General features: G+C 45.8%; 1 protein-coding gene across 2 annotated transcripts in view; it reads right to left on the reverse strand.

Annotated features, from left to right (window-relative positions):
- cop1 (COP1 E3 ubiquitin ligase) overlaps window positions 1–26,144 on the reverse strand; it is a 380,546-nt gene that overhangs the window by 77,757 nt on the left and 276,645 nt on the right. For both annotated transcript variants that reach the window (XM_072511804.1, XM_072511803.1), the window contains exons 11-13: window positions 19,998–20,133; window positions 11,657–11,800; window positions 4,828–4,936 (exon numbers count right to left, since the gene is read on the reverse strand). In XM_072511804.1, the coding sequence (XP_072367905.1) occupies window positions 4,828–4,936; window positions 11,657–11,800; window positions 19,998–20,133 (389 nt within the window). The remainder of the gene's footprint in view (window positions 1–4,827; window positions 4,937–11,656; window positions 11,801–19,997; window positions 20,134–26,144) is intronic.

Raw genomic sequence — 26,144 nt, forward strand, 5'->3', positions numbered from 1 at the left:
TCCGGCCCGGCGTGGAGCTGGTAGAATCCCGCCCCCTATCTCTGTCTTAAAGACACTCAGTGATTTGGCCTCCACAGCCTTCTGTGGCAAAGAGTTCCACAGATTCACCACCCTCTGGCTGAAGAAATTCCTCCTCATCTCAGTTTTAAATGTCCCTTCAGTCTGAGGCTGTGCCCTTGGGTTCTAGTCTCTCCTGCTTGTGGAAACATCCTCTCCACGTCCACTCTATCTACGCCTCTCAGTTTTCTGTAAGTTTCAATATGAACCCCCTCAGCCTTCTAAACTCCATCGAGTGCAGACCCAGGGTCCTCAACCACTCCTCATGTGACAAGACCTTAATTTCGGGAATCATTCTTGTGAACCTCCTCTTGGCCCCCTCCAGCACATCCTTCCTTAGATATGGGGCCCAAAACTACTCATTATTCCAAATGGAGTCTGACCAGAGCAGTATACAGCCTCAGTAGTACATCACTGCTCTTGTATTCTAGCCCTCTCGAAATGAATGGCAACATTGCATTTGCCTTCCCAACTGCCAACTGAATCTGCATGTTAACCTTAAGCAAATCCTGAACTAGGACTCCCCAAGTCCCTTTGTGCTTCAGATTTCTGAAGCCTTTCCCCACTATAAAATAGTCTATGCCTCAATTCTTCTTACCAAAGTGCATAACCTCACACTTTGCCACACTGTATTCCATCTGCCACTTCTTTGTCCACTCTCCTAGCCTGTCATGGTCCATCTGCAGCCCCCCTTCCTCAACACTACCTATCCCTCTATATATCTGTGGCATCTGAAATCCGAGCAACAATCCCCTCAGTTTCTTCCTTCAGATCATTAATATATATTGTAAAAGTTGTGTCCCAACACTAACCCCTGTGGAATACCACTAGCCACCGGCTGCCATCTTGAAAAAGACCCCTTTATCCCCACTCTCTGCCCTCTGCCATTCAGTTAATCCTCTATCCATGCCAGTACCTTTCCTCTAACACCATGGGCTATTATCTTACTTTTGCAGCCACCAGTTTGGCACCTTGTCAAAGGCCTTATGGAAATCCAAACCGATCACATAGAGACATAGAAGACAGGAGCAGGAGAAAGCCTTTTGGCCCTTCGAGCTTGCTCTGCTATTTATCACGAACATGACTGATCATCCCACTCAATAGCCTGATCCTGCTTTCTCCCCTTAGCCTTTGATCCCATTCTCCCCAAATGCTACATCTAGCCGTCTCTTGAATAGATTCAATGTCTTAGCATCAACTATTTTTTGTGGTAATGAATTCCACAAGCTCAAATGTCTTCTCATCTCTGTCTGAAATGGTTTACCCTGAATCCTCAGGCTGTGACCCCTGGTTCTGGACACACCCATCATTGGTAACATATTCCCTGCATCTACCCTGTCTAGTCCTGTTAGAATTTTATAAGTCTCTATGAGATTCCCCCCCTTATTCTTCTGAACTCCAGCGAGAACAATCCCAATCTAGTCAATCTCTCCTCACATCCACTGGTTCTTCTTTGTCTAACTTCCTTGTTCCCTCCTCAAAGAATTATTACAGATTTGTCAGACATGATCACCCCTTGGTGAAGCCGTGTTGACTCTGGCCCTATTTTGCCAAGGACATCCAAGTAGTTTGTAATCTCATTCTTAATAACGGATTCTAAAATCTTACCAACAACTGAAGAGGTCAGGCTAACCGGTCTATAATTTCCCGTCTTCTGCCCCCTCCCTTTTCTAAACTATTTTCCAGTTCTCTGGGACCCTCCCTGGCTCCAGTGAAGCCTGAAAGATCACCACCAATGGGCAACACGGTAGCACAGTGGTTAGCACAGTTGCTTCACAGCACCAGGGTCCCAGGTTCGAGTCCCGGCTTGGGTCACTGTCTGTGCGGAGTCTGCACGTTCTGCCTGTGTCCAGGTGCTCCGGTTTCCTCCCACAAGTCACGAAAGATGTGTGTTAGGTAATTTGGACATTCTGAATTCTCTCTCTGTGACCTGAACAGGCGCCGGAATGTGGAGACTAAGGGCATTTCACAGTAACTTCATTGCAGTGTTAATGTAAACCTACTTGTGATAATAAAGATTATTATTATAATACCACATTCTCCTCAGCATTCTCCTTCAGAATCCAATCCAGGTGATTTATCGACCTTCAGCTTTGCCAAAATCTGCCCCTTCGTCTAGATCTGGCCCGGCCCTTCCCCCAGACCCGGCCCGGCCCCTTCGCCCAGACCCAGCCCGGCCCAGCCCCTTCGCCCAGACCCAGCCCAGCCCGGCCCCTTCGCCCAGATCTGGCCCAGCCCGGCCCTTTCGCCCAGACACGGCCTGGCCCAGCTCGGTCCCTTCGCCCAGACCCGGCCCGGCCCAGCTCGGCCCCTTTGCCCAGAACCGGCCCAGCCCAGCCCGGCCCCTTCGCCCAGACCCGGCCCTGCCCAGCCCGGCTCCTTCACCCAGATCCGGCCTGGCCCAGCCCCTTCGCACAGACCCAGCCCCTTCGCCCAGACCCGTCCCTGCCCAGCTCGGCCCTTCGCTCAGATCCAGTCTGGCCCTTTCACCCAGCCCGGCCCCTTCGCCCAGACCCGGCCCAGCCAACTCCTTCACTCAGACCCGCAATGCCTGGCCCCTTCGCCCAGACGCGGTCCGGCCCGACCCCTTCGCTCAGACCCGGCCCAGCCCAGCCCCTACGCCCAGGCCCAGCCCGTCCCCTTCTCTGCTCCTTCCTGGGAATGTGGCTGGACAGTGTTCTCCGTGTATCTGTGTGGACTTCCTCCGGGTGCTCCGGTTTCCTTCCACAAGTCCCGAAAGACGTGGGGCTGTTTCTCCCTTCTGGGGACTAAGTCCCCACGCCTGCCGGAAAACGGGCGGGAATCACTCCGCACTTTATCCAAGAGAGTCCAGAGTGATTCTCCGTCTTCAAGGGGGCTAGCAGGGCCACGGCGTGCGTCCCGCAGCTCCGGCTGCCGGCAGGGCCCTGCAGTTGCGCCAGCGCATGGCTGGCCGCGGGTCTGCGCATGCGTGCGCCGGCCGTCTTCGCGCCGGACCCCATGCAACATGGCGGCGCCCTACAGGGGCCTGGCGCATAGGAACATAGGCCCCCCCCGGAATGAACGCGCCTGCCGATTGGTAGCACCCGATCGCCAGCCTGGCCACCATGGAGGCCCCCCCGGAGTCGCATGCCCCCGCACCAGGACACCCCCGCAGCCAGAACAACAAGGTCCCGCCGGGTGTGAACCATGCCAGTGGGACTCAGCGGGCACTCGGTCTGTCGAGCACAGAGAATCGCCACGGGGGCCGCTTTCAACGGCCCCCAGTCAATCACGCACGCGACTGGCAGCGATTCTCCTGTCGCCGGAGAATCGCGTGCCGGCGTGGGAGCCTACTTTGGGTAACTCTCCGCGCCCATGCCGAGCGCGATTTCGGCACGGAGGGCCGGAGAATCCCGCCCGTGCTGTTAGGTGAATTGGACATTCTAAATTCTCCCTCTTGTGACCCGAATAGGCGCCGGAATGTGGCGACAAGGGCTTTTCACAGTAACTTCATTGCAGTGTTAATGTAAGCCTACTTGTGACAACAAAGATTATTATTATACCACATTCCCTTCCGTATTCTCCTTCAGAATCCAGTCCAGGTGATTTATCGACCTTCAGACCTTTCAGGTTTCCCAAGACCTTCATCTGGCCCGCCCCCTTTGGATGCATCCGGACCGTCCCCTTCACCCAGGCTGTTTAGCACAGGGCTAAATCGCTGGCTTTGAAAGCAGACCAAGGCAGGCCAGCAGCACGGTTCGATTCCTGTAACAGCCTCCCCGAACAGGCGGCGGAATGTGGCGACTAGGGTCTTTTCACAGTAACTTCATTTGAAGCCTACTTGAAGCCCAATAAGCGATTTTCATTCATTTCATTTCATTCATCCCCATCACCCAGGCTCGACCCGTCCCCTTCTCTCCTCCTTCCTGCGAGTGTGGTTTGATGTACAATGGACCTTTTCTGCAGTTTAGTAATATCAGGATCGGTCTCATTTGATTATGTTTACTTCGTCAAATATCAAATGTGCAACTCTTTCTGTTGAAATAATTTGATGTTTCAATTCAGTGAATGTCTCATGTTCTAAGAGGGTGATATTGTCCTCAAATGGAATTGATGACTAACCCAGTCAAAGCTCCATAGCCAGTCTCTCCATTGTATCAACCATGCTGAGTTAACATTGATGTGAAAGGTTTGTTAGTGCGCTGCCGTGTTAACATGCTCAGACACTTGTGTGGGGGTGACACAATGGTTAGCACAGCTGCCTCACAGCGCCAGGGACCCAGGTTTGATACCAACCTTGGATGACTGACTGTGTGGAGTTTGCACATTCCCACTGTGTCTGTGTGGGTTTGCTCCGATTTCCTCCCACAGTCCAAAGTTGCGCCTGTTAGGTGGATTGGCCATGCTAAATTGCCCCTTATGTTCCAGACGTTAGGTGGGGTTGCAGTGGAGCGGGTGCAGACTTGATGTACCAAATGGCCTCCTTCAGCACTGTAGGGATTCTTTGATTCAAATGATGTGGAGATGCCGGCGTTGGACTGGGGTGAACACAGTACGAAGTCTTACAACACCAGGTTAAAGTCCAACAGGTCTGTTTCGATGTCACTTGTTTTCGGAGCACTGCTCCTTCCTCAGGTGAATCTGAGCGCTGCTCCTTCACCTGAGGAAGGAGCAGCGCTCCGAAAGCTAGTGACATCGAAACAAACCTGTTGGACTTTAACCTGGTGTTGTAAGACTTCGTACTTGATTCAAATGGGAAGAGAACGGCCCTAGAATATTCTCATTAATATCTTGTAGAAATTACTGTACCTGGTAGACTTTTGATCTCTGTCCTGTGAATCCATCCCACAGAATGACTGTCCCTTCATAGTCACTACTTGCCAGCAGGTTCTTGTGGTAACTGCTCCAACTGATACAGCTGCAATCAAATCGTCAAGACACACCATTTACTGCTTCTCGCTCACAATATGTTTCAATGCTGCTATCTGACACATCCTAGGAACAGAAGGCCATTCAAGCCTTTGAAACTGTCCAATCCATTAGTTAAATCATGACTGACCTTCAGCTTAATTTTCCTGCCTTTGCTCCAGGACCCCGCGATAACTTTGCCCTACAAAAATCTACCAGTCTCGGTCTTGAAAATGCCAATTAACCCCCAGCATTGATAGGATTTGAGGGCAGAGAGTTCAGATTTCTCATACCCTTTTGTGAGGAAGCACCTGCTGCTATCACCACTGAATAGCCTAGTTAATTTTAAGGTCATGACCGTTTCTCTTGACTCTTCTTGGAAGGATGTAGCAGGTTACAGAGGGATATAGATAAGCTGCAGAGCTGGGCTGAGAGGTGGCAAATGGAGTTTAATGTAGAGAAGTGTGAGGTGATTCACTTTGGAAGGAATAACAGGAATGCGGAATATTTGGCTAATGGTAAAGTTCTTGAAAGTGTGGATGAGCAGAGGGATCTAGGTGTCCATGTACATAGATCCCTGAAAGTTGCCACCCAGGTTGATAGGGTTGTGAAGAAGGCCTATGGAGTGTTGGCCTTTATTGGTAGAGGGATTGAGTTCCGGAGTCGGGAGGTCATGTTGCAGCTGTACAGAACTCTGGTACGGCCGCATTTGGAGTATTGCGTACAGTTCTGGTCACCGCATTATAGGAAGGACGTGGAGGCTTTGGAGCGGGTGCAGAGGAGATTTACCAGGATGTTGCCTGGTATGGAGGGAAAATCTTATGAGGAAAGGCTGATGGACTTGAGGTTGTTTTCGTTGGAGAGAAGGTGGTTAAGAGGAGACTTAATAGAGGCATACAAAATGATCAGGGGGTTGGATAGGGTGGACAGTGAGAGCCTTCTCCCGCGGATGGATATGGCTGGCACGAGGGGACATAACTTTAAACTGAGGGGTAATAGATATAGGACAGAGGTCAGAGGTAGGTTCTTTATGCAAAGAGTAGTGAGGCCGTGGAATGCCCTACCTGCTACAGTAGTGAACTCGCCAACATTGAGGGCATTTAAAAGTTTATTGGATAAACATATGGATGATAATGGCATAGTGTAGGTTAGATGGCTTTTGTTTCGGTGCAACATCGTGGGCCGAAGGGCCTGTACTGCGCTGTATTGTTCTATGTTCTAAAATAGTTTTGCCCTATCTAGTTAGCCCACACCTGGAGTATGGTATGGTAATTTAAGACTCATATACTGTTAAAAACATTCCCACTCCTTGAGAAAACTTAATGCAAGGCAGCTAATTTTGTCCACAAACAATGACTCATTAGATATTAGTCCCTGCCAGATAATCATGTTACTAGACGGGAACAGTGTGCAGAACTGAAGAAAGGCCCACAGGTTGACATCCATCTTTAAAATGTTGAATAAGCAATTAATTTTTCTGAGCAGTACATCAAGTCCAGAGGCGACTGAGCTCAGAGCTCACAACCAACAACTCCAAATGCACACATCCTTTGTTCGAAGTGAGTCCTTTGCAAGCTCCCCCTCCCCTCCCATAAAGCTGAATGCTGGAACAATCTTCCACAAAACCTAACCCCAAAAGATTCATTTACGGGAAAATTGCTTTTTAATTGGCATATGCACCTCCTATGAAAATTCCTGAGTGGGGTGGCAAACCTTATCAAGAACCAATCAACCTCTTCACCTCAGTTACATCACCCTTTAATCTTCAAAGAATACAAATAACCTGCCCTCAGATTGTTATCGTTTACCCCATGTAACTTTCTGCTGAATTGGCACAGCCCCCTGTCCAATGAGAACCAGAATTTGCTGCATTGTAACATAACCTGCACCCTTTGTAGTTCAGCCCAGGACACAAAGAAAAAATTAAAATATTTACTTGAATTTCTTTTCCTGTTTTCTGTCTTTCGTGGTTACTCAAGGACTTTCCAAACCCGCAGATAAGGGGTTGGAATGACGAAACACAGGATGTGGTTGGTTTGCCTTTGAAAAAAGTTGCCAATTGACCCCTTTCCACATAAACCTGGAATTATGCTTCTTAAAAATATAGAAGCCCAGCCTCCCTCCAGTGAAAGTTGGATGGTGGATGACTTTCTGCTTTGTGGCACTGATGACCAGGGGTAAGCCATGGGGTATGGGCCTCTGGCACGGAGTCTGTCCCTGTTGCTCAGAAGGGAAGGGGGGAGAGGAGCAGAGCATTAGTAATTGGGGACTCGATAGTCAGGGGCACAGATAGGAGATTTTGTGGGAGCGTGAGAGACTCACGTTTGGTATGTTGCCTCCCAGGTGCAAGGGTACGTGATGTCTCGGATCGTGTTTTCCGGGTCCTTAGGGGGGAGGGGGAGCAGCCCCAAGTCGTGGTCCACATTGGCACTAACGACATAGGTAGGAAAGGGGACAAGGATGTCAGGCAGGCTTTCAGGGAGCTAGGATGGAAGCTCAGAACTAGAACAAACAGAGTTGTTATCTCTGGGTTGTTGCCCGTGCCACGTGATAGTGAGATGAGGAATAGGGAGAGAGAGCAATTAAACACGTGGCTACAGGGATGGTGCAGGCGGGAGGGATTCAGATTTCTGGATAACTGGGGCTCTTGCTGGGGAAGGTGGGACCTCTACAGACAGGATGGTCTACATCTGAACCTGAGGGGCACAAATATCCTGGGGGGGAGATTTGTTAGTGCTCCAAACTAATGCAGCAGGGGCATGGGAACCTGGATTGTAGTTTTAGGGTACGGGAGAATGAGAGTATAGAGGTCAGGAGCACAGATTTGACGTCGCAGGAGGGGGCCAGTGTTCAGGTAGGTGGTTTGAAGTGTGTCTACTTCAATGCCAGGAGTATACGAAATAAGGTAGGGGAACTGGCAGCATGGGTTGGCACCTGGGACTTCGATGTTGTGGCCATTTCGGAGACATGGATAGAGCAGGGACAGGAATGGATGTTGCAGGTTCCGGGGTTTAGGTGTTTTAGTAAGCTCAGAGAAGGAGGCAAAAGAGGGGGAGGTGTGGCGCTGCGAGTCAAGAGCAGTATTACAGTGGCGGAGAGGATGCTAGATGGGGACTCATCTTCCGAGGTAGTATGGGCTGAGGTTAGAAACAGGAAAGGAGAGGTCACACTGTTGGGAGTCTTCTATAGGCCTCCAAATAGTTCTAGGGATGTAGAGGAAAGGATGGCGAGGATGATCCTGGATAAGAGCGAAAGTAACAGGGTAGTTATTATGGGAGACTTTAACTTTCCAAATATTGACTGGAAAATATATAGTTCGAGTACATTAGATGGGTCGTTTTTTGTCCAGTGTGTGCAGGAGAGTTTCCTGACACAATATGTTGACAGGCCAACAAGAGGCGAGGCCATGTTGGATTTGGTTTTGGGTAATGAACCAGGCCAGGTGTTGGATTTGGAGGTAGGAGAGCACTTTGGGGACAGTGACCACAATTCAGTGACGTTTACGTTAATGATGGAAAGGGATAAGCATACACCGCAGGGCAAGTGTTATAGCTGGGGGAAGGGCAATTATGATGCCATTAGACGTGACTTGGGGGGGGATAAGGTGGAGAAGTAGGCTGCAAGTGTTGGGCACACTGGATAAGTGGAGCTTGTTCAAGGATCAGCTACTGCGTGTTCTTGATAAGGACGTACCGGTCAGGCAGGGAGGAAGGCGTAGAGCGAGGGAACCGTGGTTTACCAAAGAAGTGGAATCTCTTGTTAAGAGGAAGAAGGAGGCCTATGTGAAGATGAGGTGTGAAGTTTCAGTTGGGGCGATGGATAGTTACAGGGTAGCGAGGAAGGATCTAAAGAGAGAGCTAAGACGAGCAAGGAGGGGACATGAGAAGTATTTGGCAGGTAGGATCAAGGAAAACCCAAAAGCTTTCTATAGGTATGTCAGGAATAAGCGAATGACTAGGGAAAGAGTAGGACCAGTCAAGGACAGGGATGGGAAGTTGTATGTGGAGTCTGAAGAGATAGATGAGATACTAAATGAATATTTTTCGTCAGTATTCACTCAGGAAAAAGATAATGTTGTGGAGGAGAGTGCTGAGACCCAGGCTAATAGAATAGATGGCATTGAGGTACGTAGGGAAGAGGTGTTGGCAATTCTGGACAGGCTGAAAATAGATAAGTCCCCGGGGCCTGATGGGATTTATCCTAGGATTCTCTGGGAGGCCAGGGAAGAGATTGCTGGACCTTTGGCTTTGATTTTTATGTCATCATTGGCTACAGGAATAGTGCCAGAGGACTGGAGGATAGCAAATGTGGTCCCTTTGTTCAAAAAGGGGAGCAGAGACAACCCCGGCAACTATAGGCCGGTGAGCCTCACGTCTGTAGTGGGTAAAGTCTTGGAGGGGATTATAAGAGACAAGATTTATAATCATCTAGATAGGAATAATATGATCAGGGATAGTCAGCATGGCTTTGTGAAGGGTAGGTCATGCCTCACAAACCTTATCGAGTTCTTCGAGAAGGTGACTGAACAGGTAGACGAGGGTAGAGCAGTTGATGTGGTGTATATGGATTTCAGTAAAGCGTTTGATAAGGTTCCCCACGGCAGGCTATTGCAGAAAATACGGAGGCTGGGGATTGAGGGTGATTTAGAGATGTGGATCAGAAATTGGCTAGCTGAAAGAAGACAGAGGGTGTGGTTGATGGGAAATGTTCAGAATGGAGTTCAGTTACAAGTGTAGTACCACAAGGATCTGTTCTGGGGCCGTTGCTGTTTGTCATTTTTATCAATGACCTAGAGGAAGGCGCAGAAGGGTGGGTGAGTAAATTTGCAGACGATACTAAAGTCGGTGGTGTTGTCGATAGTGTGGAAGGATGTAGCAGGTTACAGAGGGATATAGATAAGCTGCAGAGCTGGGCTGAGAGGTGGCAAATGGAGTTTAATGTAGAGAAGTGTGAGGTGATTCACTTTGGAAGGAATAACAGGAATGCGGAATATTTGGCTAATGGTAAAGTTCTTGGAAGTGTGGATGAGCAGAAGGATCTAGGTGTCCATGTACATAGATCCCTGAAAGTTGCCACCCAGGTTGATAGGGTTGTGAAGAAGGCCTATGGAGCGTTGGCCTTTATTGGTAGAGGGATTGAGTTCCGGAGTCAGGAGGTCATGTTGCAGCTGTACAGAACTCTGGTACGGCCGCATTTGGAGTATTGCGTACAGTTCTGGTCACCGCATTATAGGAAGGACGTGGAGGCTTTGGAGCGGGTGCAGAGGAGATTTACCAGGATGTTGCCTGGTATGGAGGGAAAATCTTATGAGGAAAGGCTGATGGACTTGAGGTTGTTTTCGTTGGAGAGAAGAAGGTTAAGAGGAGACTTAATAGAGGCATACAAAATGATCAGGGGGTTGGATAGGGTGGACAGTGAGAACCTTCTCCCGCGGATGGAAATGGCTGGCACGAGGGGACATAGCTTTAAACTGAGGGGTAATAGATATAGGACAGAGGTAGGTTCTTTACGCAAAGAGTAGTGAGGCCGTGGAATGCTCTACCTGCTACAGTAGTGAACTCGGCAACATTGAGGGCATTTAAAAGTTTATTGGATAAACATATGGATGATAATGGCATAGTGTAGGTTAGATGGCTTTTGTTTCGGTGCAACATCGTGGGCCGAAGGGCCTGTACTGCGCTGTATCGTTCTATGACAGGACAGACAGCAATGGTACAGTTAATGGGCTAATGTCCTGAAGTACTCAGTGGGCAATGGGATCACGGAGCATTAGTAGAGTCTACAGGTTTCTGAAGAGTGTAGTGTAGAGGGAACAGTGTAGAGGGAACTTTACTCTGTATCTAACCCCATGCTGTACCTGTCCTAGGAGTGTTTGATGGGACAGTGTAGAGGGAGCTTTACTCTGTATCTAACCCCATGCTGTACCTGCCCTAGGAGTGTTTGATGGGACAGTGTTGAGGGAGCTTTATTCTGATCTTTCAGCCCTTGGCCTCTTACAGTGATCTAATGAAACACAATAATACCAGCTCAGGGAACAGTAGATTATTTTCCAATTGGACTCATCACGAAGTTCAAAAATCTTCGATCTTAAACACTGATCTTAATTTTCTGTTGTGCTTTGCTGGTTTTTTTTTCTAATATTTCTCTCAAATCCTTTACTCGGCAGCAATTAACCTGCCATTCACACCTCCTCCAGACACACCTTTCTTTATGTGACCTATTCCCACTCACTTTGGCTTTTCATCATGAAACCTTTAGTCATTTAATCTCTGCTGTCCTCCACTCCATCACTGATCTTCCCTTTTGCTCTTCTTCCCAGCCACCCCACACCCTCCTATTTAATTTATTCAAAACTGACTATATTTTTAAAAATATATTTCGAGTATCCAATTCATTTTTTCCAATTAAGGGGCAATTTAGCGTGGCCAATCCACCTACCTTGCATATCTTTGGGCTGTGGGGGCGAAACCCACACAAACACGGGGAGAATGTGCAAATTCCACACGGACAGTGACCCAGAACCGGATCGAACCTGGGACCTCAGTGCCATGAGGCAGCAGAGCTAACCACTGCACCACCTACTGCCCCAAAATTGATTACATTTTTAACCTCGAAAGGACACAGGCCTGACATGTTAAATCTGCTTATCCACAAATGCTGCTCAAACAATGCATTTCTGGAATTTATTTCAGGTGTTCAACAGCTGCAGTATTTTGCTGGATGCACTGACCTGATTTTGGAGTTGCAGGTCATTTCATTGACCGGATAGTGAATGTCCACAGCATCCTGGATCACGGTCCCGTACTCAAACACCTTGATCCGCTTCGTCACACCAGCAATGGCAAAGAAATCACAATCTCTGTCAAATTCAATGCTGCAAGGGAAAAGGCACCGTTTCATGAAGAACTTCTAGTGCATGAAGTGAAACAATCAGCAGTGATCAGGAAGGGTCAACATTGTATTTATAGATCAGCTTTTCTAATGTCTGAGGCTCAGAAGAATTGCACACAGAATTAGAAATGGAGAGAATGGGGCAGCTGGTTGGAGGGAGATTTTAACGAGGGCTTTCAACGAGGAAAATAAGTTGAGAGGTTCAGGGAGGGAATTTCAGAACATAGGGCCATGCCAACTGAAGGCATGCCCAGCATACAGAAATAAATTAAAACAGGAATGCTTACGAAGGAGATGGTAGTGTACTGGTTAATGCTCTGGGGACATGGGTTCAAATCCCACCACCAAACTGGTGGAATTCAATTAATAAATCTGGTCTCAGTAATGGCGACCAAGAAACTATTAGCAGTGATTTAAAAACCCATCTGCTTCATTAATGTATTTTGGGGAAGAAACTCCACTGTCCTTACCTGATCTGGCCTCCATGTGACTCCAGACACAGCAATGTGGCTGACTCAGTTCAAGGATAATAATAATAATAATAATAATAATAATAATAATAATAGCTTGTCACAAGTAGGCTTCAATGAAGTTACTGTGAAAAGCCCCTAGTCGCCACATTCCGGCGCCTGTTCGGGGAGGCCGGTACGGGAATTGAACCCGCGCTGCTGGCATTGTTCTTCATTACAAGCCAGCTGTTTAGCCCACTGTGCTAAGGGATGGGCAACAAATGCTGACCTTACCAACGATCACTCGCATTCCATGAAAGAACAATAAAATAAAGGCCCAAGAGAGAAGCACAGTGAGTGATAGTGCTGGGGAAGATCACAGCCACAACATAGGGTGAGACCCTGGAATGATATGAAAGGATGGAAATTTTCAACTTAAGGTAATGCTCAACCAGCAAGTCAGTGAGTACAGGAATGATGGACAAACAGGACTTGGTGCGAGTTGAGACATGGACACCAGAGTTTCAATGACAGCACGTTAACACGCATTAGAATAGGAGAAGCTGGCTGGGATTGCATTGGAACGGTCAAGTCTAGAGATAACAAAGGCATGAATGAAGGATTTCAACAGATGAGCTGAGCTGAGGCAGGGGCAGAGTTGGGTGATGTTGGACTTGAAAGCAAGTGGTCTTAGTGATGGACTGGGCATGTGGTCAGAAGCTGACAGAATTGTTATGGCGAAGGATGCAGCCATTTGGCCCATCATATCTGCACCGACTCTCGAAGCGAGCATCAAGACTAGTGCTATTCCCCTGCCTTTTCCCCATACCTCTGCACATCATTTCTATATCTCTGCACATCGTTTCTATTCAACTAATCATCCAATGTCCTCTTGAATGCCTCGATTGAACCTGCCTCCACCACACTTCCAGGCAGGGCATTCAAGGCCCCAACCACTCGCTGTCTGAAATTTTTTTTTCCTCACATCATATATTTTCTTCTTTTGAAAATCACTTTAAATTTTTGCCCTCTTGTTCTTTTTACAAAGGTGAACAGTTTCTCCCTATCTCCTCTGCCCAGCCCCCTCATGCTTTTGAACATCTCTATCAAATCTCCTCTTAACATTCTTCTCTTCAAGGAGAACAGTCCCAATCTCTCCAATCAATCCTCATAACTGAAGTTTCTCATCCATAGAACCATTCTTATGAACCTCTTCTACACTCTCTCCAATCTGTTCACATCCTTCTTATGGCGTGGCACCCACAACTGTACACAATAATCCAGCTGAAGTTGAACTAGTGTCTTGTGGAAGTTCAGCATAATCTCCTTGTGCCATGTCCCCTGGAGGATCCTGATTGATGTTTTGCAAAGAGTAGAGGTAAATCGCAGAGAATTCTTGTTTGACCGTGGCGATCGGAATGGGCAGAGGCGGGCTTGTGTGGCGTTGTTGCGAGTGAGCAGGCTTTCAAACAAAGAACAAAGAAATGTACAGCACAGGAACAGACCCTTCGGCCCTCCAAGCCCGTGCCGACCATGCTGCCCGACTAAACTACAATCTTCTACACTTCCTGGGTCCGTATCCCTCTATTCCCATCCTATTCATGTATTTGTCAAGATGCCCCTTAAATGTCACTATCGTCCCTGCTTCCACCACCTTCTCCAGTAGCGAGTTCCAGGCACCCACTACCCTCTGTGTAAAAGAATTGCCTCGTACATCGACTCTAAACCTTGCCCCTCTCACCTTAAACCTATGCCCCCTAGTAATTGACCCCTCTACCCTGGGTAAAAGCCTCTGACTATCCACTGTGTTTATGCCCCTTCATAATTTTGTAGACCTCTCTCAGGTCGCCCCTCAACCTCTGTCATTCCAGTGAGAACAAACCGAGTTTATTCAACCGCTTCGCATAGCTAATGCCCTCCATACCAGGCAACATTCTGGTAAATCTCTTTTGCACCCTCTCTAAAGCCTCCACATCCTTCTGGTAGTGTGGCGACCAGAATTGAACACTATACTCCAAGTGTGGCCTAACTGAGGTTCTATACAGCTGCAACATGACTTGACAATTCTTATACTCAATGCCCCGGCCAATGAAGGCAAGCATGCCGTATGCCTTCTTGACTACCTTTCACCTCGGCGGTGCAGTATGCATCGGGATGATGGCTGCCATTGAGGATACTGTTCTGGATGAGGATTTTGGCTCCGTGGTGCAGGTCTTTAGAGCTCACTTTGAGGATCTGTGAGGTATCCTTTGGAGAATGGTGGGGATGCAGGAGAGAATCCTTGTATTCAATAGAGCACTTCCCCTGGTAAGGGCCAGCCTTCGATTCGTTGAGATTCTGCTCCATGGTGAGTCATCTACCCCGACGGGTTTGTGGGGTAGGGACCGGATAAGGACTGTCCATGATCCTGATCTCTGGCGAGAAGTGGGGAGCGAATTCCCGACCGAGTTTGAAAATTGGCTGCCATACTTTAGTGATATATTATCCTGTTTTGATTGTATCGAGCCAGTTATAATGTTGTTCTCATGTTCCCCAGTGTATTCATGTACATTGAACCGTTTTTTCTTCCTTACAGTGATGTATTTACTTTTTGTAATTATGTTGCTCATTTACGAAATGTAAATCCTTAATAAACATACTTTTAAAAAGAACAAAATCCATGTTGGCTCTTCCGAATCGACCCATGTTTTTCTGTGTGACTACTAACACTACCCTGAATAATAGTTTCTGGAAGCAAGCCCACTTCTAATGTTACACTGACTGGCCTGTATTGCTGGGTTTATCCTTACAACTTTTTTTGAACAAGGAAGTAATGTTTACAATTCTCTAGTCTTCCAACACCTCTGGAGTCCAAAGAAGACTGGAAGATTAAGGCCAAGGCCCCTGAAATTTCCATTCTCACTTCCTTCAAGATCCTTGGATGCATCTTATCCGTTCCCTTGTCAACTTTCGGCACCAACAGTCTATGCAATATTTACTCCTGATCAATTTTGACCCCTTCTACAGACAGAGTTTCCTCATCTGTCACCATGTCCTGGGTAGCATCTAGCTCCTTTGTAAAGACAGATGCAATGTTTTATTATTTATATGCCATCGGAGGTAAAATATGACACCAAGTTAGTGAAGAATCTGCTTCAGGCTGGGGCAGTTGCCAGGGCGAGGAAAAGAATCTGGGGCGAGAGAATAGAACTCACAGAAGGGACTGAAAAGAATGAGTTTTACCATATTATTGTAAGAAATTTCTGCTGATGGAGCACTGGAATGTCAGAGAAGCAGTCTGATGAATACGTGGCTCGAGAGATGGTGCAAGAGGGAGGGATTCAAATTCTGGGACATTGGAACCGGTTCTGGGGGAGGTGGGACCAGTACAAACCGGACGGTCTGCACCTGGGCAGGACTGGAACCGATGTCCTGGGTGGGGGGGGGGGGGGGTTTGCTAGAGCTGTTGGGGAATGTTTAAACTAATGTGGCAGGGGGATGGGAACCGATGCAGGAAGTTGGAAGGTAGTAAAACAGGGACAGAAATAAAAGGCAGTAAGGGGAAAAGTGTAAGGCAGAGAAGCCATAGTCAAAAATCAAAAAGGGCGACAGTACAAGGTACAGTGACTGAGGGGAGCTCAGTGAATAGGACCAGGAATACTAAAAGAAATAAAACGGGAAGTGAAAACATTAATGGTAAGCGGCGCGGCAGGTTGTTACAGGAAGATATGGGTTCGACGACAAGGAAAATTAGGAGAAAGGTTAAGAGGAAATATAACTTAGGAGAGGTTACTGATCGAGGTGTTAAGATTCAGAACAGAGGTAAAAAAGCCAACATAAGTGTACTTTACCTGAATGCTCGTAGTATTCGGAATAAGGTAAATGAGTAGATGGCGCAAATCATCGTGAATGACTATGATTTAGTGGCCATTACTGAAACATGGTTAAAGGATGGTCACGACTGGGAGTTAAATATCCGAGGGTATCAAACCTTTCGGAAGGACAGAGTGGATGGTAAGGGAGGTGGTGTAGCTCTTGTTATTAAAGGATGACATCCGGGCAACAGTAAGGGATGACATCGGTGCTATGGAGGATAAGGTTGAATCCATTTGGGTGGAAATCAGGAATAGTAAGGCGAAAGAGTCACTGATGGGAGTAATCTATAGGCCACCAAATAGTAACATTATGGTGGGGCAGGCAATAAACAAAGAAATAACAGATGCATGTAGAAATGGTACAGCAGTTATCATGGGGTATTTTAATCTACATGTTGATTGGTTTAACCAGGTCGGTCAAGGCAGCCTTGAGGAGGAGTTTATAGAATGTATCCGCGATAGTTTCCTCGAACAGTATGTAATGGAACCTACGAGGGAACAAGCGGTCCTAGATCTGGTCCTGTGTAATGGGACAGGATTGATTCAGGATCTCATAGTTAGGGATCCTCTCGGAAGGAGCGATCACAATATGGTGGAATTTAAAATACAGATGGAGGGTGAGAAGGTAAAATCAAGCACTAGTGTTTTGTGCTTAAACAAAGGAGATTACAATGGGATGAGAGAAGAACTAGCTAAGGTAGACTGGGAGCAAAGACTTTATGGTGAAACAGTTGAGGAACAGTGGAGAACCTTCCAAGTGATTTTTCACAGTGCCCAGCAAAGGTTTATAGCAACAAAAAGGAAGGACGGTAAAAAGAGGGAAAATCGACCGTGGATATCTAAGGAAATCATAGAATTTACAATGCAGAAGGAGGCCATTTGGCCCATCGAGTCTGCACCGGCTCTTGGAAAGAGCACCCTACCCAAGGTCAACACCTCCACCCTATCCCCATAACCCAGTAACCCCACCCTACACTAAGGGCAATTTTGGACACTGAGGGCAATTTATCATGGCCAATCCACCTAACCTGCACATCTTTGGACTGTGGGAGGAAACCGGAGCACCCGGAGGAAACCCACGCACACACGGGGAGGATGTGCAGACTCCGCACAGACAGTGACCCAAGCCAGAATCGAACCTGGGACCCTGGGGCTGTGAAGCAATTGTGCTATCCACAATGCTACCGTGCTGCACTGAGCCCCATAAGGGAGTGTATCAAATTGAAATATTGAGTATAGTGAATAGTGAAAAATTGAGTATCAAAGAGAAATAAGGGAGAGTATCAAATTGAAGGAAAAAACATACAAAGTAGCAAAGATCAGTGGGAGAGTAGAGGACTGGGAAATCTTTAGGGGGCAACAGAAAGCTACTAAAAAAGCTATAAAGAAGAGTAAGATAGATTATGAGAGTAAACTTGCTCAGAATATAAAAACAGATAGTAAAAGTTTCTACAAATACATAAAACAAAAAAAGAGTGGCTAAGGTAAATATTGGTCCTTTAGAGGATGAGAAGGGAGATTTAATAATGGGAGATGAGGAAATGGCTGAGGAACTGAACAGGTTTTTTGGGTCGGTCTTCACAGTGGAAGACACAAATAACATGCCAGTGACTGATGGAAATGAGGCTTTGACAGGTGAGGACCTTGTAAGGATTGATATCACCAAGGAGGTAGTGATGGGCAAGCTAATTGGGCTAAAGGTAGACAAGTCTCCTGGCCCTGATGGAATGCATCCCAGAGTGCTAAAAGAGATGGCTAGGGAAATTGCAAATGCACTAGTGATAATTTACCAAAATTCACTAGACTCTGGGGTGGTCCCGGTGGATTGGAAATTAGCAAACGTGACACCACTGTTTAAAAAAGGAGGTAGGCAGAAAGCGGGTAATTATAGGCCAGTGAGCTTAACTTCGGTAGTAGGGAAGATGCTGGAATCTATCATCAAGGAAGAAATAGCGAGGCATCTGGATGGAAATTGTCCCATTGGACAGATGCAGCATGGGTTCATAAAGGGCAGGTCCTGCCTAACTAATTTAGTGGAATTTTTTGAGGACATTAACAGTGTGGTAGATAACGGGGAGCCAATGGATGTGGTATATCTGGATTTCCAGAAAGCCTTTGACAAGGTGCCACACAAAAGGTTGTTGCATAAGATAAAGATGCATGGCATTAAGGGGAAAGTAGTAGCATGGATAGAGGATTGGTTAATTAATAGAAAGCAAAGAGTGGGGATTAATGGGTGTTTCTCTGGTTGGCAATCAGTAGCTAGTGGTGTCCCTCAGGGGTCAGTGTTGGGCCCACAACTGTTCACAATTTACATAGATGATTTGGAGTTGGGGACCAAGGGCAATGTGTCCAAGTTTGCGGACGACACTTAAGATAAATGGTAAAGCAAAAAGTGCAGAGGATACTGGAAGTCTGCAGAGGGATTTGGATAGGCTAAGTGAATGGGCTAGGGTCTGGCAGATGGAATACAATGTTGACAAATGTGAGGTTATCCATTTTGGTAGGAATAACAGCAAAAGGGACTATTATTTAAATGATAAAATATTAAAACATGCTGCTGTGCAGAGAGACCTGGGTGTGCTAGTGCATGAGTCGCAGAAAGTTGGTTTTCAGGTGCAACAGGTGATTAAGGCGGCAAATGGAATTTTGTCCTTCATTGCTAGAGGGATGGAGTTTAAGACTAGGGAGGTTATGCTGCAATTGTATAAGGTGTTACTGAGGCCACACCTGGAATATTGTGTTCAGTTTTGGTCTCCTTACTTGAGAAAGGCGTACTGGCACTGGAGGGTGTGCAGAGAAGATTCACTAAATTAATCCCAGAGCTGAAGGGGTTGGATTACGAGGAGAGGTTGAGTAGACTGGGACTGTACTCGTTGGAATTTAGAAGGATGAGGGGGGATCTTATAGAAACATATAAGATTATGAAGGGAATAGATAGGATAGATGCGGGCAGGTTGTTTCCACTGGCGGGTGAAAGCAGAACTAGGGGGCATAGCCTCAAAATAAGGGGAAGTAGAATTAGGACTGAGTTTAGGAGGAACTTCTTCACGCAAAGGGTTGTGAATCTATGGAATTCCTTGCCCAGTGAAGCAGTAGAGGCTCCTTCATTAAATGTTTTTAAGATAAAGATAGATAGTTTTTTGAAGAATAAAGGGATTACGGGTTATGGTGTTCGGGCCGGAAAGTGGAGCTGAGTCCACAAAAGATCAGCCATGATCTCATTGAATGGTGGAGCAGGCTCGAGGGGCCAGATGGCCTACTCCTGCTCCTAGTTCTTATGTTCTTATGATTATTTAGAGATAGGAGAAAAATCAAGAGAGGTGACGGTGAGATGGAGCTCGGTTTCCTTAATGCACACATGAAAACGAATGCTGGACTTTCAGATAATGTTGCCCAGGAGCAATATGTAGATAAGGAATAGGAGGGGTCCATGGATTGATCCTTGAAACACACCAAAAGGGAACCATGCAGGAATAATATAATAACAACAATAATAATAATCGGTTATTGTCACAAGTAGGCTTCAATGAAGTTACTGTGAAAAGTCCCTAGGCAGAGAAGAGAAGCAATTGCAGCTGATGACTGGATAGATAATAAGGAACAAAGTAAAAGCAGTTCCATTCGTCAGGCTGAAAGTAGAGGAGGATGGTGGGCTTAAACTGTGAACACAACTGTTAACCATGTGGATCAATAAGCACGCAGGATCTGTATTGAACAGGAATCAGGCAGTGACCAAAACCTGCCATGTGTACACACTGAGAATGATAACTTTAGCGACGATGTCGACTCAGGATTCATCCAATCCCACATACAACAATGGCCATAGGGACAAATTCCCACTTCAAAAAAATCCCAAAGCTTTGCAATCTCTGACCTCGATACGATACTTGAACCGTTGTACAAGTCATTGGCGTAGGAGAGGGTGGCCAGGGGTCTCACAGAGCTGTATCTTGTAAACTTTGAAAGGCACTCCTGAAATTCTTCCAGCTGATTGACAGATCTTGTTTCATCTGCAAGGAGTAATCAAATGAGTCAGTCCGAACTCTTACATGGTGTGATGTAGTTATAAACCTACTCGGAAGAGAGACAATCGGGAGATTGAGAAAAGCGAAAATAGTGACACCACAGCAATAAACAATTTGATTTGCTGGAGAAGATGCTAGCTGTTTGTTTTTATGCAAGGGGAGAGGAGCCCAAGAGACAAAAGAGCGCAAATCAGAGAGAGCAGTGAGACGTCATAACGAGGCACGAGAGGGTGAGGAAGAGATGATTGTTGAGTGACAGCTGTATAACACTTCATAAACTTTAAGGTGTGTCAGTGCAGCTCGGTTATGTGGAATGTGCATCCTCTGGGGTGTGTTAGGTTGTGCAGGCACAAAGTGCCCTCCTGACTAGATCTGCAGAAGTTTGAGCCCTACCACTGTGGTATGGTTTTCAGAGAACCCAGGAAGGAACAGTAGGAGCTTGGGTGGGGTTGCGGAATTTTAACAGCGGCTGGAGTCACTATGGTGCATCTGCAAGGCTGAGAATAACATGGATTACATGTTTAGAGACATGGGGCGGGATTCTCCCCTACCCGGCGGGGCGGGAGGCTCCGGCATGAGGGAATGGCGGGAACCACTCCGGCGTCGGGCCGCCCCAAAGGTGCGGAAGTCTCTGCACCTTTATGGGCCAAGCCCTCACCTTGAGGGGCTAGGCCCGCGCCGGAGTGGTTTGCGCTCCACCGGCTGGCGGGAAAGGCCTTTGGCGCCACGCCAGCCGGGGCCGAAAGGTCTACGCTGGGCGACGCGGGTCGGCACATGCGCGGGAGCGTCAGCGGCTGCTGACGTCATCCCTGCGCATGCGCAGGGGAGGGGGTCTCTTCTGCCTCTGCCATAGTGAAGACCATGGCGAAGGCGGAAGAAAAAGAGTGCCCCCACGGCACAGGCCCGCCCGCGGATCGGTGTGGGGTCGGAAAATCCCGCCCCTGGTCTGTAAATGAAAATGGGAAAGAATGTAGTTTGGAACAAAATACACAGAATAAAAGAAACATATAGAAAATAGGTAAAGTAACATACAAGTGGGAATGTCAAGACACTTTTAAAAGCTTGAAACGAGAAAGCACAGAAGAGGTCAAAAGTTTGAGAAAAACAACAGGCATGAGAAAGGATCATTAAGAAAACTATGAGCGTTTGATTTAGACAGGATATCTATCGCTTTATTTTGGGAAGAGCAACGACTTTTGAAAAAAATAGCAGCGTTGAGAAAAAAGGAACCAATAGTTAAGGAGACATGGCAAGTTTGAGCAAGGTGCTACAAAATTTGGAAGCTAGCATGTACAGGAACAGATGTGTTAGAAAACTGCTAGTATTTTAAGTAGACAGGATATAGCTGTAGATTAGTTTACGAAGTGTAACAGTCGTAAAATTCTCTGAGAAAAGGGAACAAATGGGGTTTTGCAAATGTGGCAATCTTGAATATATTTTGGGAAAGAGGAGGCAGGTGCTTTTAAAATGTTCATCAGCCTTCAGCTAGGTGCAGGACAGCGAGGATTTTTGAAATGTGACATATCTTTAAGGGAATTTATGAGACAATGCTTTGTGGTTGAAATGTGCTCGAGAGACAAATTTAAGATTGTAAAAGTCTCGAATCGCCAGCAGAAAAACACTGAACTCAGAGAACTGACAACCTTAGAGCATTCGGTTCGAATTCCACTCAGCTTATCGGTCCATGGGAAACAGAAGAAACTGGAAGACCAAAGAATAAGAACAGCCACAAGCTATCAAGACAACAGAAGAATCGTTAAAGAGAGCTCTTGAAGTCTGATCAACTAAAAGAGATCCTTAAATACAAAGTCATTTGTTAGGATTTTGTAAAGGCAAATAAAAACAAGTTTTATTTGAACTCTAAACCTGAAATAGTGGTTTATTTCAAATCTGAACCCGAAACAGTGGTTTATTTTAAATTGGAACCTGAAATAGCGGTTCACCCAAAAGACTCACCTATACATTTTCAACAGATCCAGAACCTTAAGGGACATTGAGTGGTAAGTGAGTTAAAATTCTTCCTTGTAGATTTGGGATCCTATAATAACTTGAAATATAGTTTGAAACAGATTAGTTCCCATCTGGTATCAGCAAGGGAGTCTAAGGGGTAGAAGACCTTAGAGTAGCCAACAAGTTAAGAAGTTATAGGATATAGTAATTCAGAAAGAATTAATATCTTTAATCTTAACGAACGTTGAGCACAAGAATACAGGTCACACCATGGCTAAGAGGTACATAGGCAGCGAGGGAATAGTTGACCACCAGAGCAACTAAGAGAAACAGGCAGGTGGTGCAGGAATCCACCAAGGCTATCTCGATCTCTGACCGCTTTTCCAACTTGGATACTGGTGAGCGAGGTGGTTCCTCAGAGGACTGTAGCAAGAGCACATTCATGGCACCCCGGGTGGCTCAGCGGAAAGGGAGGGCAGGAGGAAGAGTGGAAGTGATACTGGTAGGGGATTCCATAGTTAGAGGAGCAAACAGGCATTTCAGCAGCTGGAGATGTGACTCCAGGTTGGTATGTTGCCTCCCTGGTACCGGAGTGAAGGATGTCAGGACATGGAGGAGGCAAACAGCAGAGGTCGTGGTCCATATTGGGACCAATAACCTAGGCATGAAAAGGGATGAGGTTCTGAAATCAGATTTTAATGAGTTAGGAAGGTGTCATGTGAGAGTACCTTTAAGACATGGATGTTTAAACAATGTACCTTGAAGAAAAAAGTGATGTCAGAGAGTGGGTGGAGCTGAGGTCAGGTCAGCCATTTTGCAATTTAGTTTTGCAGTTTGGAGGAAAAGAGCTGGGTGTGTGTCTGTGTTTTGCAGTGAGCTGGATATCTGCCATGAAAGACTATCTCTGGATCATTTGGGTGATTTAAACTTATAATAGTGAAGCCTTCAACCTGATGTGATTTTGTTTAAAGGTGTTAAGTCTCTTGGAAGTTTGAAGGAACATTTTAAGGAATTATTTACTGTTGCAATATTTTCTGAGTTATCTTTGAAGTAAAGGGTGTTAAGAGATCCAATGTTTATTTAAGATGTTAAGTTGAGTTCATGGCATAAACAGTGTTTTGTCTTTAAATACCCACGTGTCCATAATTGTAATCCCACACCTAGGGAAAAAGCCATGGGCTTGAAAAGCAACAAATCCATTAAAGGGAGAGGTTGATTGAACTCCATGATACATTTTGGGGTTCTGAAAACGCCTCGCCCATAACAATTTGGGGCTCGAGGGGGACAAAAGTCTATCTATTGGATTGGCTTTTGTGAACTTAAAGACAGTGAAGGATTGTTGCTTATCCAGTGTGGTATTTTAGTTTATGTGGGGAGAGTGTTGGGAACAATGGCTCTTTCAGAGGATCAGAAGTTTTTGGGGGTGGAGAATGTCACACGTAGTACCTTATGGACAGAAATGAAAAGCAGACTGTTAGATTTGGCAAGAACATTGCAGTAAACATTACCTGACAAAATGCGAAAAGGTGAGGTAATTATGGCGATGGTTAAGCATTTAAAGTTGCCTGAGATAGAGTTTGACTCATTGGAAATGGCAAAAATTCAGTTGCAAATTAAACAAATGGAAAATGAGAAAGAATTAAAGCGGCTTGAATACTCGAGTGAGAGAGAGGGAAAAGAAAGAGAAAGAGAGAGAGAAAAAGGAAAGAGAGAGAGAGGAAAGAGAAAGTGAGAGAGAGGAAAAACAAAAGGAGAGAGAAGAAAGGAGCAAAGAAAGAATAACTCGAGCAGAACAAAAAGAAAAAGGGAGATACAGGTCAGGGAAAAAGATAAAGCGAGGGAGTTTGAACTTCAGAAAATGGCCATGTAACATGACAATCAGTTAAAATTGGCAGACGTAAAGGGAAACGTACAGTTGGATGATAGTCATGAGAATAGTGAGAAAGAGCGTCATAGTTGAAGACTTGGTGGGAATCTATTTAAATATGTCCAAGCATTGTCAAGGTTTGACAAGAAGGAAGTGGAAGCCTTTTTCATTTCATTTGAGAAGGTAGCTGAACAAATGAAATGGCCACAGGACATGTGGGTGTTCCTGATTCAAACAAAGTTGGTAGGTAGAGCTAGTGAAGTGTTTGCATCACTACCGGAGGAGGTATCTGGAACGTATGAGGAGGTGAAGAAATCAATCTTAAGTGCATATGAGCTACTGCCTGAAGCTTAAAGACAAAGGTCTAGAAATTTAAGGAAAGAACTTGGTCAAAAACATGGAGTTTGAAAGACTCAAACAGAGTAATTTTGATAGGTGGAGCTTTGAAAATAGACCAAATCTATGAAGCTCTCAGAGAAATTATACTTTTGGAGGAGTTTGAAAATTCAATTCCTGATGTAGTGAGAACTCATGTGGAAGAACAGAGGGTTAAAACTGCGAGATTAGCAGCGGAAATGGCAGATGATTATGAATTAGTTCATAAATCAAAGATTGGTTTCCGACATCAGTTTCAGCCGGTGAGGGATAGAAACTGGGGACATGAGAAATACTCAAGTGGTAAAGGTAAAGGTAGAGGCGATCTGATGGGAGACAATAAAGAGTGTGTACCTCAGATTAAAAAAAGAAATCCAGGAGGCTGGAAAAGAAATGAAAAGTTTCAGATGTTTTCACTGTAATAAACTAGGCCATGTAAAGTCACAGTGTTGGTGGTTGAAGAAAAGCACTGTGAAGGCTGATATGGTAAAGCAGGATAGGACAGTGGGGTTTGTTAGCGTGGTAAAGGAAAGCCCAAGGGAAGTGAAGGAGGTGCAAACGATTGTACAGCTTGTTCAAGAAGTAATTGTTAAGAAGGTGCCAGATGTCTTTAAAGAATGTACTTGTGTGGGTAAAGTTTACTCATGTGTATCAGGAGGAGCAGGTAAAGTCGTCACAATTTTAAGAGATACAGGGGCTAGTCAATCTTTAATGGTAAGAGATGAGGAATTATGTAGTTTGGGAAGAATGTTGCCGGAAAAGGTGGTGATATATGGAATTCAGGGTGAGAGGAGTAGCGTTTCATTATATAAGGTAAGATTGGAAAGACCAGTGAAGAGGTAGTAAGATAAACTATCTTGTCCAGGAATACAGTTTATCTTGGGTAATGATATAGCTGGATCGCAGGTGGGAGTGATGCCTACTGTGGTTGATAAGCCAGTGGAAAATCAGTTAACTGAAGTGTTGAAGGACGAATATCCTGGGATTTTTCTGGTTTGTGTAGTAACAAGATCGCAAGGTCACAGGTTAAGACAAGAGGAGAAATCAAAGAGTGAAGATGAAATTGAAGTGCAATTATCAGAAACGATTTTTGATCAGATGGTTTAAAACGAACAAGAACAGGTGGAGGATGAGGCAGATATTTTTAGTTCAGGAAAACTGGCGGAGTTACAACAGAAATATGTAGAACTAAAACGGATGTATCAGAAAGCATACACTGAAGAGGAATCTGCGTGTATACCAGAGTGTTATTACCGTAAAAATTATGCCTTGATAAGAAAATGGAGACCTTTACATATGCAGGTGGATGAAAAGTGGGCAGAAGTTCATCAAGTAGTATTGCCGGTAGGGTATAGAAAGGAGGTGTTGCGAGTTGCACATGAGGTACCAGTGGGAGGTCATTTGGGAATAAGAAAAACTCAAGCTAAAATCCAGAAACATTTTTATTGGCCTGGACTACATAAAGATGTACTTAAATTTTGTCAATCATGTCACACATGTCAAGTGATAGGGAAACATCAAGCAGTGATAAAACCAGCGCCCTTAATACCCATTCCAGCATTTGAGGAACCTTTTACAAGGGTCCTAATCGATTGTGTCGGACCGCTTCCTAAAACAAAATGTGGGAATCAATATCTTTTGACTGTAATGGATGTGTCTACTAGGTTTCCAGAGGCCATTCCAGTACGTAATATTACAGCTGAAAGGATTGTGGAGGAGTTACTTCAATTCTTTACTAGATATGGACTACCCACAGGAATTCAATCGGATCAAGGAACGAATTTTACTTCAAAGTTATTCAAAG

Source organism: Scyliorhinus torazame, chromosome 7 (assembly GCF_047496885.1).
Source record: "Scyliorhinus torazame isolate Kashiwa2021f chromosome 7, sScyTor2.1, whole genome shotgun sequence".
NCBI classification, from domain to species: domain Eukaryota; kingdom Metazoa; phylum Chordata; class Chondrichthyes; order Carcharhiniformes; family Scyliorhinidae; genus Scyliorhinus; species Scyliorhinus torazame.